At 35.9% G+C, this 14,366-nt stretch overlaps 1 protein-coding gene and 1 pseudogene across 2 annotated transcripts; one reads left to right on the top strand and one right to left on the bottom strand.

The window, feature by feature from the left end:
- Positions 1–2,793: 2,793 nt before the first annotated feature.
- LOC111299439 (uncharacterized protein At1g32220, chloroplastic-like) lies at positions 2,794–6,210 on the bottom strand. Of its 2 annotated transcripts, none has more exons than XM_022894626.2 (10): positions 5,962–6,210; positions 5,538–5,655; positions 5,355–5,443; positions 5,116–5,171; positions 4,983–5,038; positions 4,628–4,721; positions 4,250–4,329; positions 3,978–4,020; positions 3,686–3,751; positions 2,794–3,346 (listed from the first exon to the last, which is right to left on the bottom strand). In XM_022894626.2, the coding sequence occupies exons 1-10, from the start codon at positions 6,006–6,008 to the stop codon at positions 3,279–3,281; spliced, it is 717 nt and encodes a 238-aa protein (XP_022750361.1). In that variant the 5' UTR covers positions 6,009–6,210; the 3' UTR covers positions 2,794–3,278. The 2 variants fall into 2 exon arrangements, with proteins under 2 accessions (XP_022750361.1, XP_022750360.1); XM_022894625.2 differs by having other exon boundaries at positions 3,660–3,751; positions 5,962–6,191.
- Positions 6,211–13,135: 6,925 nt separating this feature from the next.
- LOC111300455 (protein GLUTAMINE DUMPER 1-like) overlaps positions 13,136–14,366 on the top strand; it is a 1,713-nt pseudogene continuing 482 nt past the window's right edge.

Raw genomic sequence — 14,366 nt, 5'->3', positions numbered from 1 at the left:
CAAAGGCCTCTGAAGTTAATGCTTGATAATTCTTGGATAAGTCGTGGACCATTTTGTGATACTCCCAAGATTTTAAGCTCTGTCGCACCATGCTGGCAATATTTGTTTTGCTGAAGCGGAGGTTAGCAGTGCCAGTTTTCTCAATTGCCATGGCCAGTACAAACGTTGCATCATAAGCCCATTTATGCCTTTATATCTAGTACGATATTATAATACTATTATTTTAATTATTGTACTTAATAAAAATTGGGTTGAATTGAAAACTTGAAGAAAATGCTTAAAGCGTAGACTTCATTTTTAATTGAGTCTAGTAAGCTTATCTATCAGTAATCAACCCAAGGACAAGAGTGAGCTTGCCGCCTGTTAGCTTGTTAATCCAATCCTCTCAATATAATAATCACCTTCAAAATTCAACAGTGAACGGACATTCTGCGGAGACAAAGCGAGCAGCAAGCATGCTATAATAGCACTAGCAGTAACATCACAAAGATACAAAGACGGAAGTAAGCTCAATACAAACAAGCAATCGACATGGTTCGATTCCAACTATTCATCTCTAGAAGCAGGATCGATCCCTGTTGATGGGCTATCAGCAAGATACTCCTGTTGCTTCACATTCACTCCGTACTGCTTATTCAAAGAACAAAAAACAATTACTTCTAGATACAAATGAAATATTATAAGAAAAATTGATACTCTTAGTCACTGAAGACAAAAGAAAGGTATCAGCATTATTTAAACATATGAACAATTCACCAGAAGGCTTCTCAAGCAAATAAAGATTGACTGGACATACTCTTGTATTTCTCAAGGAAATTAACCTATTTAGTTTAGATATTAGAATATTCTGCATTTGCCTAAGCAGCAACAATATGCATTTCCCATCATAATTTTGACAATGTCATGTTGTGAAACAAATATATGCCTTGCTTCTGCTTTCTCTTCATAATCAGCTCTTATAATTGCTAAACATGGATCAAATTTGTACAGTCTATGACAGTGTGTCAACAAATTTGACTAAAAATGTAATTCTCTTTCTAGATAAATAAGTGGATTAACTCAACTAGGATTAAATTAATAAAAAACCATTCATGTGACACAAAACCCAGAAGTTACTTCTGGCTTACTGAGAAGGGCCATCTTATACACATTGTCTACGTAACCTGTCCTAAGTTACACATCCTAACCTTTGTCCACAGTCACTAGAGCCTGAGTGCTGAATAGAGTGGTTAATAAAAAATATTTCAAATCTTGACCACTCATTCAAACAAGCTTCAATGCGAAAAAAAAAAAAAAAGAAGGATCAATTGTTCGTCATGGCATTCTTTCTCAGCATGTTGATTTCTCATAAGAAGCAGATAATACATTAGCAACCCGAATTTTAACCTAAAGAGAAATTGAATTTCCCTTCAGTGAGCTATTTAGTGATAAATGCTAAAACAAAATGCTGTAACATAAACTAGAATTTTCTGCACTTGGATTTCAGAAAGAGGACCAATATAGAAATTTAATGCCTACCTCATGCAAAGACTTTGAGAGATCGTCCATTGTCAAGATTAGGCGCTTGTCCTGTTCCAACAAGAGAGTCAGACAAACCAAAGAGGATCAGCAAGCTTTAAAAACAAACATAAATAGATCACCTTTTGCTGCTTCTCCCTTTTGTCCTTGACAACTGCAGCCTGCCTTGCGTTGCAATGCTTACAGTAGGTGTAAAATGTCATACGCAAACATACAAACTTAAACATGAGCAAATCCAAACTGAAACTACTTAAAAAGTTTGCTTATTTCTTTAAAATTTATCCCAAAGAAATAACTGATAAAAGCACAGAAATTAAGAACATCAAAACTTTTTCCTTGTCCTCAAAGTCTTAGGCATTTCACAACTTCAATGCAAATACTTACATAACAGTCTTGAAATTTCTGCAAAGTAATTTCATTTGTTCTTAAAAAAGAAAAAAAGTTAAAAGTTTTGGTGTCGCACTGTAGTGCATCACTAGCAACCTCGGCAACAAACTTCAGAGTAGCAACAGCTACAAGCCTTATTCTGCAATAGCACAATAAATGTCAAACGCGATCAAACGTAGATGAAAAAAACATTAACAATGTGAAGTTCATGCCATCTCGTGAAATCGGAAAGTATTCAAAATAATGCTCGAATTAAAGGAACCCAACTCTCCATCCCTCTTTTTCGAGATAAAAAGAAAGCCAAATAATTCAGAAATAAGCAGGCTACCAGGTAAAAGACAAAGCTTTTGTTTATTTTTTTTCCCCAGTTTGTTGAATATAGGAAATTAATGGTATGTATCTGTCTCATTCTCGTCACAAAGCAGTGAATATTAAAAAAAAAAAAAAAAAGAGTTTCGAAAAAAAGTGTCAAACCTTCGCCATTTGCGTCTTGGCATCTTAATGAGCAACTTATATAGCTCATGTCAGCTGGCACGCGCTTTTTAATTGATTTTGGGCCGTCGTTCGGAGTTGACACTCGACAGCCAGGGGCCCAAGGCCACCAATTTACCGGTTATTATTACTTATTACTTTTATTATTTTCTCTTTCTTGTTTTTTATTTTTTATTTTTGTAATTTTGTAGTACCCTTCAACTCAACTGGTTTTAATCTTAAACAATTGAGGAAACCTTCATAAGATAAGCCACTCAAACCAGTTAGTAATAACTTCTTATTAGAAATAGTAATAACGTTAATTGTCTTAAATGGATAAAAAAAGGGAGGGGGGGATTTCATCAAATTACTACACCTTTTCTAAAATCTTGAGAAATGCTTAATTCTTGACATAAATAAAAGAAACATATGATAGCCTCCCTTTTTTAGGATTGAGCGAAAAGTTCACCAAATCATGCCTGTACCAGTCACTTATGTTCCAATGTCAACTTATTTGACTATAACAGAAGCTAATGCCTGACAATTGTCAAAGGTAACTACACGCCATGTTTTCAGTAGGCCAGAACAAAATATCCCAGGCATTCCTGGAGAATTTTATTGCATCTGAGTGAACCAATGACCTTGTTTAGTTCACTGCCTAATCACAACTCCATCAGCAACCATTATAAGAATCTACAATCAGGCAGATACACCTTAAACCGCTTGATATTGACAGCTCCATATTTTTGAACAATGGGAAACGATGCAAAATTATTCTAGTTCATGTTATCTATCTTGACATTTGCTGGCTAAATCGTTGTATTCCATAGACATCTACAATGCCTGGGGGGAACACAGGATCAGTTGCCGCCCTTACTGCAACCTTGGCTACCGAACTAACACTAACAGGAGGAGTAAGCAGGGGGCCAACAAGTGGCAGCCGGTTCAATGGTTTTGCATGTTGGAGAACCTGCAGAGAGTGAAGAAGCTTGGTCAATGACTAATGGAACATCTCTGCTTCTGCACAATAAGCATCATTAGAGTTAAGCTAGGCACAGAATCATCCATGGCAAAATTTCTTCTCATTTAAGTTGTGCTTTTATAATCTTTTGTTCTTCAAATATTGAATGCTGTCAAGCAAATCAAATGCCGACTACTCTCACCAACTCCCGTACAAACTGGGATGGATCATTGGACCCATGCATTTTCCCATAGAAACAAATTAATTGAAGACGATATACACAAGAAAAAAAAAAAGAAAAAGTAAAAACATAGGCATTTACCAATTCCAGTGGCGAACCAACAATACCTAGAGGTATCTTCGCACTTCCAACCCTCCGAGTCCCATAAATGAAGCCAGGCCTCAAAATCACACCTGAAATAGAAAACACAAAATCTTTTGTGATGTAAAGAACCATAACTATTTTTTTAGCATCCGTGGGTCCTATTAAGTAGTGAGAATTTCATGTTATTAGCAAGACTACCATCCAAACTAACACTACTAGAGCTAACCATTAGCAATAAGCAAGTGAATAAGAAGCAATGTAAATACTAGCTGCAGAATATTGAACAAATTACAGCAAGTGAATAAGAAAACCTACCACCATAAGGAAACTTGGTCAGCAACTCTGTCTCAGCAGCTCTCTGTGCCAACAAGAAAAGAAAAAGAGAATTTTCCATCAGAGAGAAGATAATCAGCAGAAAACTTCCAGAATGATTATTCCATTTGCACATCAAAATCATATTTTTATCTATATGCTGACCTACCACATCTTGTGTAGAATGGTAAGCATAAACACAGGCAATAATAACTTATCCATGGCAGACACCAGAACAGATGGCAATCAGGAACCAACAGCAAAGAGAAAAGTACCTTCCCCTCATAATATCCTTTCAGTAAATAGTTTGCCAAGCCAAAATCAGCAGCAGAGATATAAACAAATCTTTTCACACCTACAAGCAAATTTAAAGGGCCAATCAGAAGAAGAAACTAGGTAACAGACCATAGCTAATGATACTAGTACCAAAGGCCAAGAAGAAAATAAAAATGCAAGAACACAGAATAAAAACATTGACATACAAAGAAGTTTTTGGTATTTCTTCTCCCTTTTCTTTTCCTTTCTTTTTTTTTTTTTTTTTTTTTTCAGAAAGGGGTGGAGCTACTTGCAAAAGGAGTAATTCCAATAGAAAATTAAGATTATTTTCCATTGAAACACCAGATTTCCTAAATAGACACATCAATTATCTATACCTTTCTCTGAGGCAGCTCTGATTGCATTGATGTTTGCAGTACCATTAATCTTATACATATACGAATTGGATCCAAAACCACCAACGCAAGAGATCTAAAAAATTAAACTTAATTAGACAAATTGGGTCCAAAACCACCACTGCAAGAGATCTAAAAAATTAAACTTAAGTAGCAAGAAAAAACATAAAATCAAAGAAGAGAGTAAGATTCAAATTGAATCCTAAGTAAGCTGGGAAATTTGAAAATGAATGCTGCATGTAAATTATGGAACCATCATGCATGGATGAGCCCGTAAATTTAGTTCAGATTTGATATTTCATTGTTAAGACATCTGCAAAGTTAAAGGACTACATACAACAGATGTCACTCCATTCAGAGCTTCCTTCCATGAATCAGATGAAAGAAGGTTTCCTGGAAGGCAAAAACATGTTAGACGCTTTACAACATGCCACCAACAAAATCATGACACGTAACTAAACAAAAGAAACCTTGATGCCATGTCACATTTTCAGCCCAAGAGTCACTTAAAGATGACCTGCCAGACCTAATAAAAAGAAGCAAAAAAATTATGGAATTGGAGCAATACAAGTAATTGGTGAAAAGGGAAAGGAGAAGAGAGCAGAGCATAAATAATATCAGGCATTAGTTTCAAATAAAATTTAATCTTCTATGAAGATATTCTGTAAAACAATCATTTGTAGCAAGAATTTTACGAAAATTGGAATACCTGCTGAGGCTGGCAACAGCCAAACCACGATTCAAAGCTTCCCTGCAGATATGGGAGCCAACAAATCCATTCCCACCCAACACAAGCAGCTGAAACAAACAATACATAAGTCGAAATAAAGGCATATATTAAAAGAAAAAAAAAAACCCAACATTACTAAATTGACAATACTCTAAAAAACACCTTTTCAGAAGGAGGAGGAGGTACTTCGACGGTCTCTGCTTCTTCAACTTTAAGAGGCTCATCAACCTTGTTAGACTCTGTTGACAGAAATCTTCCATTCTTGGACCCAGCCATTGCACTGTTTTATTACAAAGGAGAAGGTCCAAGCCCAACAATAAAATTATTGCTCCAAATATAGCAATAATAAAGAATAAAACTGAACCTTCATTTCCATAGAACACAATCTTTACCAACACTTTATCCCCATTAGAGGAATTCGGATTTCAATTGATCGCAAAACCTAGAGAAGATTATACTAACATAATAATTGATATAAAAAATTAACTATAGTTTCTGAAATTTCATGCATGATCGAATTCGAAAACCTAGTTGAATAAACTAATCGTAGCAAAAGACGAAGCAGAAGAAAAGAATATAAGCTTACTAGAGTCTGGAGAGTGAGAGTCTGGACCGGATCATCCGTGAAGCCATGGCGCTTATTTCAAATTCCTTTATTCGATTACACTCCTTTGTCAAATTGGAATTTTCTAAAACAAACGCTTCGGGAAGAAAGACGCTCGGGGAGGCGAGCCCACTGTCTTATGAAGGGAAAGGAAAAGTGTTGTGTTAGTGACGCGGGAGAACGGCGGGACAACACGTGGCGGGTAATGGTAACGCCTGGTAGGGAACCATATGTGGCTTATTTTTAGCCTACAGAAATATTTTAAAAAGCTAAAGGGTTAGGTTTGGGGTTTTATGTTCACCGGACCGATGGTACATTTATTTGTAGTGCTAATCTATTAGGGCTAGCATTTTGGGCTGAGTCTGGGCCCCAAAGTGCCACGAGTCAGACAGTATGTCTTGACTTATCACCAGGCTTCATAGGTCGACCCATATATCTCATTTGAGCAATGGGCATCAAGGCCCAATATTTTTGGTGCAGTTAAGCCACAGAAGTTCTAGCCTTTATTTTTTGTTGATGACTCAAACTAGCCCAATTGAGAGCATTTCAATTTGGGCTTTACTTTTAGTTACTCCATAATAATTTAGTAACTGCTATTCTTTCTTTTCAGGACCCCAATTATACAAAAGAATTACTAAAGCATTTACTAGTAATTAACAATCCCGTTTTCTCCCGGAATGATGGGAATTACTAGAGAGTTTGAGGAATAATTGAAATAAAGGACAGGACCTATCTCTTAAATAAGATGTAGAAACTAACTGATTTAGCATCAACCTATCTAATACATAAAACCATTTATGCAGTGGCGAGAAAAAGCATTAAAATTAGAATAAAGGATAGGGTTTTATTATATACAAATATACAGCTCAAGATTTTATCTAAAAATTATGTATATAGTTAAATTGTGCTTGGAAGTGTATGTGGGTGCTTTAATTTGTGGCTTTAATTGGTGCAGCCTTATCAAGCGGGGAAGCTACGCCATAGATCCCATTCCAGTGGGTTGGCAGGCAACCCATATTCGATCTTTCCAAGCTTTCTTTTTTTTTTTTTTTCTCCGCTTTGTGTTGTGACAAGAGATTCCAACACCGAATCCTTTGAGAAGTCCAAATTTAATAGTGGATTAGTTTGGACGCTAATAGCTAACCTTTGATTAAAAGAGGAATGAAATATGGCCCCTATTAACCACTTTGGGCTGTGTCTAATTTAATAATATCCTTATTATATTGTTATATTCAACGTCATGCCAACAAATTTCCAACCTTTTTACGTAAGTTTCAACGAGTTCTTCATTTTAGTACAGCCACTTCCTTATCATGCAGTTTAATTAAAAGACACCAAAACTGGATGTGCCTGAAATGAGATTAATTTAAGCATCTAGCTAGAACGACAGAAATTAATTAAGCAGCTGATGAATCTAAATTTGGAACTGGTTTGTCAGCTCATCACCCGTCCAGCACTATATATATTTTGTGGTAAAGGACGAAAAGAACTTGAATCAGTAACCAAGATGCTTTGCACATGAAAAAACCGGTAACATAATTAACATTATAAAGGAAAAATGTTCTAGCTGAATTCAACAACTCTATAATCAGCTCCAATTTGATTATCTAAATGGGATGTTAACCGTCGAAAACACGGAAAATATACAGTATAATAGCCATGCATCTTTTTACACCAAAATCTACAGATATTGCGTGCATCAATGGTAGCACATATATCACCGGTAAAATAATGATGTTGATAGAGTATGTGTAGTACTAGTAGAATATATTTTCTTGTACTTTCGCATTGATCTTTAAAAATGATGGAACAGCCTCTAGTTATGATTGGGAATATATGTCATTTATATCTAACAAAGATTATGGTTGATTAAAAAATGAAGGTTAAAGTAGAAAACAAAAGTGGAGTCTGAATATATCACAAAGTTGTCAATAAAGAAAGGTGACACTGTCAAATTTAATCGAGAATAAGAAAAAGTTAGGCGCACATTTTTCAGGTCTAAGTGGCTTAGTGTGAAAAGAAACGAATAACAACTGATCTATAAATGCTCAAAATGCAAAATTTGAAAGCATCGAAATAGATACAGGCAAGTGCAGATAGGGACCGAGCATTATTTATGTAAAGATATTATAAATCTTTTGTTTGGGAACAATGGATTTGTCCCATAAACAAGATTAAAATTAAGGTGAGATCGAACTCTATCAAATTGAAAACGCTAAAAAAGAGACATGATTAGGGTCATAAAGCCCATGCTTCACTAGCAAAATCCACATAAAATTAACTAGAAAAGAGACACGAAGGAATTCCACCATATAGGCTGGACATTCATTAACTATAAGGTGAAAGAAATTAAGTACATTTTGATTCGAGAGTAAAGAATGAATTAATGGGAAGTTGTAAAGTAATTGACGAAGAAAAGTTAATATGAAACACGTTGGATCCCATTGCCAAAGGAAAATTCAGACAAAGTGAGAGATGGTTGTGTTCCTGCCTGTTTGATTGATGAATTTCTTCTTCTATTGGCTGACATATGGCAGAGAACTCTTACGAGTAATATATAAGTTACAGTTAATCGCCCTGCAGGTTTCATGAAATTAATTTATTATACTTAATATAACCTTGAAGAAGAAATTTAAAAGAAACGTAGACAAAAAACCCAAAATTTGGGTAAGACTTAAGAGGGGGTTTAGAAAAATATTTTCTACAAAAAAGATAAGAAAAACCCAGGGGACAAAAGCTGCATTATTGTTCCATTCAAAGATCAAGGGGACAAAAGCAAAGCTAAAGCAAAAGGAGATCCAGGATATCAAATTTATCAATCCGCATGCAAAAAAGTTAGACTTTGCCGCTGATGCGACTCCAAAGTAAAGAAGGCTGCTTGTGATAAACATAAGTGATAGTCTGAGTTCTAGCTATTGGTTGATATACAAAATCTTGAAGTTGCCTCGTGAATAATCTATAATCACCATTCACTATGCTGATCAATATTTTACTTGGACTCAATCAAGACGCTTCCATTAAGAGTAACGCAAGATGAGCTGGATACATATATAATAGCTAGATAGAGCCAAAAGTTCTTGCAATTGTACCTTTGGGTGAAGGGCGAGGGAAATAAAGTTTATCGATGATTAAGGGACCCAGATGCTAAGTGCGGTGACCCCTCGCTCACAGAACGGACTTGGATGACTAGCTATAAATTCACCATCCAACAATCTGAGAGGGTCAGGCAAACTGCAACCAAAAGCATAAAGTGCTAGGTGGTGCTGGCTGAATGGAAGTTGAGCTTCGTGGTCTTTGCTAGTGCGCCAAAGCCCTTTTTGTCCTCAACTATTTTCCAAAGTTCTTGGGTCCCATCCGACTCATTTTCCACCTGATCACCCTTCTTTCCTACTGTTATTCCTATAATAATAATCAAACATGTTAGTACAACTGATCTCTTCTTGTGTTACTCGGCCAACTGATCCGAATCAGTTGTATACTCGACCGACTCCAAGTCATATATGAATATATATATCAAAGTGGTTATGAACATATATTCATATGTTCTCCTTTAATATAAACTTTAGTTAGAAAAGAATATAGAAATATACATCCCGTCGATCAAATAATAAAATTGGATGATACACAAACAATTAAGAAATTTTGATAGTTTCAAGTTTAATTAAATAGAGTAGTTTTCCAAAAAGAAAATTTTGAGTAAAATTAATAAATTTCTCAATTAGAAGATAAGATTAATTGTTGCTTTGTTGTCTGAAATGTTTGAGTTGAGACAAATATTTGATGCTCCTATTCTAAAATATCTTACCCATTAAAATTACTTCCAGGGATTTGAAGGAATCCATCTTTAAACAATGAATCATTAACCTATTAAAACTTGCTATAGTACTGAAGCTCACTTCATCAAAATTAATAGGTTTGAAGTGTGCGCTTTCACGTACTGCAGCCAGATAATTGCCAATGCTTCACGTATTTGAGTTATTCTTTTATTATTGTGTTGATGAATAGTTTCCGGAAGTTTGAACTTTGGACTTTGGACGGTAATAAACATTGCCTTGCTAACTTAAGGAAAAGTTGGACTCCATTTGAAAATTTGAGCCAAAGTTCGGAAAACAGATACAGGAATGGGACGCCATTGCCAAATTTTACTATATCAGGAGTCAGGAGGACAACGACCCCAGCTCCCCGCGCACCCTTAATTATTGCCACTAATGCCATGGTTGAAGATGAAGCCCAATGGAAGAAATTATGCTAAAAGATTAATTTAAAAAAAAAATACTAGTATATTGTAGGCCAATACTGCAAGGTTAATATCTTCCCTGTGAAAATTAGAGGGGGTAATCTGACGCCTAATGCAAAATCATTGCCCGAATGATTACTTCACCGTAGACGTATAGAAAGGGAAGTGCAAAAGCAAGTTAAGGGGCCTCGTGCAACCGTTTTCCAACTAGATTTCACGGGTTAATCTGTGTGATCCTGTGACTTAACTAACTTGATTCATTTAATGTCCAAACAGACTGAGCGTTTCCTGGCGGTGGTCATGCGCTTGTTAGACTCAAATTACTCAGGTCAAACCGTCAAAACCCGACCCCATTTATCATCTGACTCAACTTACCGTCGCCTAACAGATGTTTGACTTTTGAAGAGGAATGGTGTTTTGCACTCCAACAGTCTCACGCTAGAGTTCACATGTCATTGACTCATTTTTAACCACGCAAACAAATACTTGTAGAATTGACGTATTGTGTGGTGAAAAATCATCATTCGGGTTTTAGGGCTGAAAAAAAAAAAAAAAAAAAACCTAATCATAATGTTCAACTCGAAAAATCTGATTATATTAAAGTGCCAATTTTGCATCCGATTTTCTATATATATATATCCCGTAAAACATTGCAGCTTTCGCCTTTCCGGCTGTACACAAATACACAATCCGTATCATACGTAGTTTCCAAAAGGCCAGAACTTCCTCTAGAGATACGGTATTAATTGGGATTCCTATGATTAATTTATATATATGCCAATCATCACCATTTATTTATGGACCTATTCCCGTTGAGCCCTCCTAAGATGATAAAAAGGCACCTCATCCATAATATACAGGCTGCATCTAGTGTAGCAGCAGCATGATGTTAAGGACTCTTTGCTACTTGCCCTAGGTTTTATATCATGCTGATTAATTTTGCTCAGTTTGTTTTTTTCTCCATGAGAAAATATCTTTTGCGTGGTTATAGAATTAGCTTATAATGAAAAAGTACTCATACTTGAATTATATCATCATCAATATGAATTTTTTGTACATTTATAGTATATATTTTAGCAAAGTCAAATTAATTATTTTAAATCAAATATTTAAATATTTAACTCAGTAATTAATGTATGAATTTTTTATTCAATGTGTAAAATTTAAATCTCGCCTTCTCAAATAAAAAAAAAATCTGAAACCTATACATAGTTTTCTAATTAAGAGGACACTTTTGGAAGAGTGAATTTTTAAGCGAGACAGCATGAGATCAAATCACAAAGCAATTGACGGACGAAACGAATGGAAAACCACAATAGGTTGTTGCCACTTTACCCACAAAACTTATGCTTTATTATCTTTTATTAAATGATTGTGGTGGAGCTCTCCATCAGCAATTTGAACTCAGTGCGTTTTTAACTGTACCCCAAGATATATATGGACCCCAAACAAACAACCAAGTGGCTCCCTTCTTGCATATACAATGGGTTAATTCAATCGTTTCAAGGGCAAGCAAGATCTTACACCACAACCCACAACGTACATTCTTTTCCAGGCACCTTAGTGGAGGCTTCGAATGACAACTCCTTTTGCGTTTCTATTTCTCATAAAGCAAAATTCATATATTCTATTTGATGTTACCCATCGTTCTTCTAAGCACCACTCTCACTAAAACCAACATTATGTCTTCAAAATGTCGCCATCCTCTCGCAATTTCCGATAATGGCTACTTTTATTTTTTTTATTAAAACTTTTTCGTTGTTAATTAAATTAAGATTTTGTATTATTTTTCTAGAAGCATTAATTCCCCCAATAACTACCTTCGAAATGACATTGGAAGATCTTTCTCTAAATTTTTTCTTTTCTTTTCTTCTTTTTTTTTTTTGGGGGGGGGGGGGGGGGATTATTAGACATATTGGCATGATTAAGGAAGTATCCACTACAAATCACAATCTCCTGAATATAATTAGTGTCATCAGCATTTAAGTCAAGATCTGGGATTGATACTATAATTTGAGGCAAATAGAATATTGTTTCACTATCGAGTAAAATCAAATTTTCATTTTGTTTCCGCAAATAGCACAAACATCGGATTAGATACAAATCGGCTCTTGATTATGCCAACTTAAAACCAGCATGGAATTTGTCACTTTACGTCTATTCATGTGTTGGCACGAGAAGCATCAATGCCTTAGGATTAACATGAGTCCGATTAGGTCCATTGCCGATTTATGCAAATCAATTCTACATATCCCGCCTTGAAGGGGAAGTATTTCATGTGTAAATAATAAAAAGCCTATAAGCAAAATGATTATAAACCTAGAATTCCTAATTTTCGAAGAGGTACAGTGCAAATTTGGGCACTAAACAAAAATGTTTATAGTTGAGACTTGAGAGAATTGAGATTTGTATTTTAAAAGGGAATGTATATAGTCACAATTCACAACATTAGTGCCTTTATTGATTGTAAAAGACGAAAATAGGCACTCTTTAAAGATTTGCAATAAAATAATAGAATCGGAATCCACAGGCTTTAGCATCAGGTTAGATAGAACACATACTTTTTAAGCTTGGTGTACTATATTAAATATTATATTGGCAAGAACCAACACAATTTTAGCGAAGGAAAATGCTAATACCTAATATGCTATAGTACTCCCATAACACAGGGCTACAATTGGTGTGGTTCTTGCGGACCCACACGAACAATGGGTAGTTCAGGGCTCGACCAGAAGGCACCGTGGTCTATTGTGGTCACTACCCGGAAGCTGAGGATCTGAGCCAACAGCCAAGTGCACCCGGCCATCGTGTAAAGAGTAAACAACAACGTAAACAGGGCCAAGTCCGTGACCTAATCAAAAGACGGAAATTTCCCTCACTCTCTCCTGCTTATAAATAATAGTCCTCACCGCCTATGTTTCTCAAGTTCACACTTTTCAACTTCTTTTCCTTTCTATCCAAACCAACCCACCACCTTCTCTCTTAACAAGAAAAGTCTATACTCTATAAAGAAACACAAAATATGAGACCTATTAGCAGCTTTAACGCAATAAAAACAGCGAGCAAAGCCTCATTGTCACCATCGGCAATGGTGCAACTACGCTCTCCATGGCACTCTCCTGTGCCCTACCTCTTTGGAGGGCTAGCTGCGATGCTGGGTCTCATTGCTTTTGCTCTCTTGATTTTAGCTTGCTCCTACTGGCGGCTTTCTGGTCGTTTGGACAACAACAGTGAAGGAGCTGATGCCGAAAGAGATATTGAAAGTGGTGAAAAAGAGGGTGATTCAAACAAGCAGGTGATGGTTTATGAGGAGAAGATTTTGGTGATAATGGCTGGTGAGGAGAAACCTACGTTCTTGGCTACCCCTGTATTTACTAAAGCTTCCTCTTTTGGTGATAAAAATGGTAAGTTTGAGGACAAGGAAGGATCGGCGAAAGCTGAAAGTGGTGAGAAAGTGAAAGAAGAGATGGGTGATGATCAATGCCAACAATAACAGAAAGCTCAGAGAACCATCATGGTAGCCAACAACCCAAGACCAAAATTTAACCAGTGAGCTTAGCTCTTAGCTTCTTTCCTTCTTCTTTTTTTTTTTTTTTTTTTCATTTTGGCCTCTCTTTGCAGAGAGTGAGGATTTTCCCTGTTTCGATTTTCCTTTCTTCTTCTCTTCTTCCTCTTTTTCGTTTGATGTTTTTTGGGTTTTGCCGTCTCTGTCCTGAGAACTTGTTGCTGCTTTTGACAGTCGGGACACGTAAATTTTGCTGAGAAGATAAATTAGACGTGAAAGAGTTTTCTTCCCAAATCCCAGCTGATTCCATAAACAAAGCAGGTTACAATTTCTTGTGTCATCAAATTTTCAAAGCATTTACCAGTTGGCCTAACCAGCACATTTTGCCTTTGACATCAACAAAGGTAAACTAATAAAAACTAATAACCCATTATTGAACAATCTGGATGCGCTTGCTTGCCTACCTGCTGCCTAAAACTACTAAATTTCAGAAAGCAAACTCAAGTCCCAAGTGGAGTGGAGTATTTTACAGGAACAACGAAATGGATCTTAATAATTAAACTCTAATTATTGGCCATGACAAAATTCAACCTTTTTGAGCCGTTTGCTATTAGAAGATATGATATAAAATTTGATGGAATAACC

Source organism: Durio zibethinus, chromosome 18, assembly GCF_047325235.1.
Source record: "Durio zibethinus cultivar Kanyao isolate XHJ-2024 chromosome 18, ASM4732523v1, whole genome shotgun sequence".
Classification (NCBI taxonomy): domain Eukaryota; kingdom Viridiplantae; phylum Streptophyta; class Magnoliopsida; order Malvales; family Malvaceae; genus Durio; species Durio zibethinus.
The sequence above is the reverse complement of the archived record's forward strand: the minus strand, read 5'-3'. Positions and strand labels throughout refer to the sequence as shown.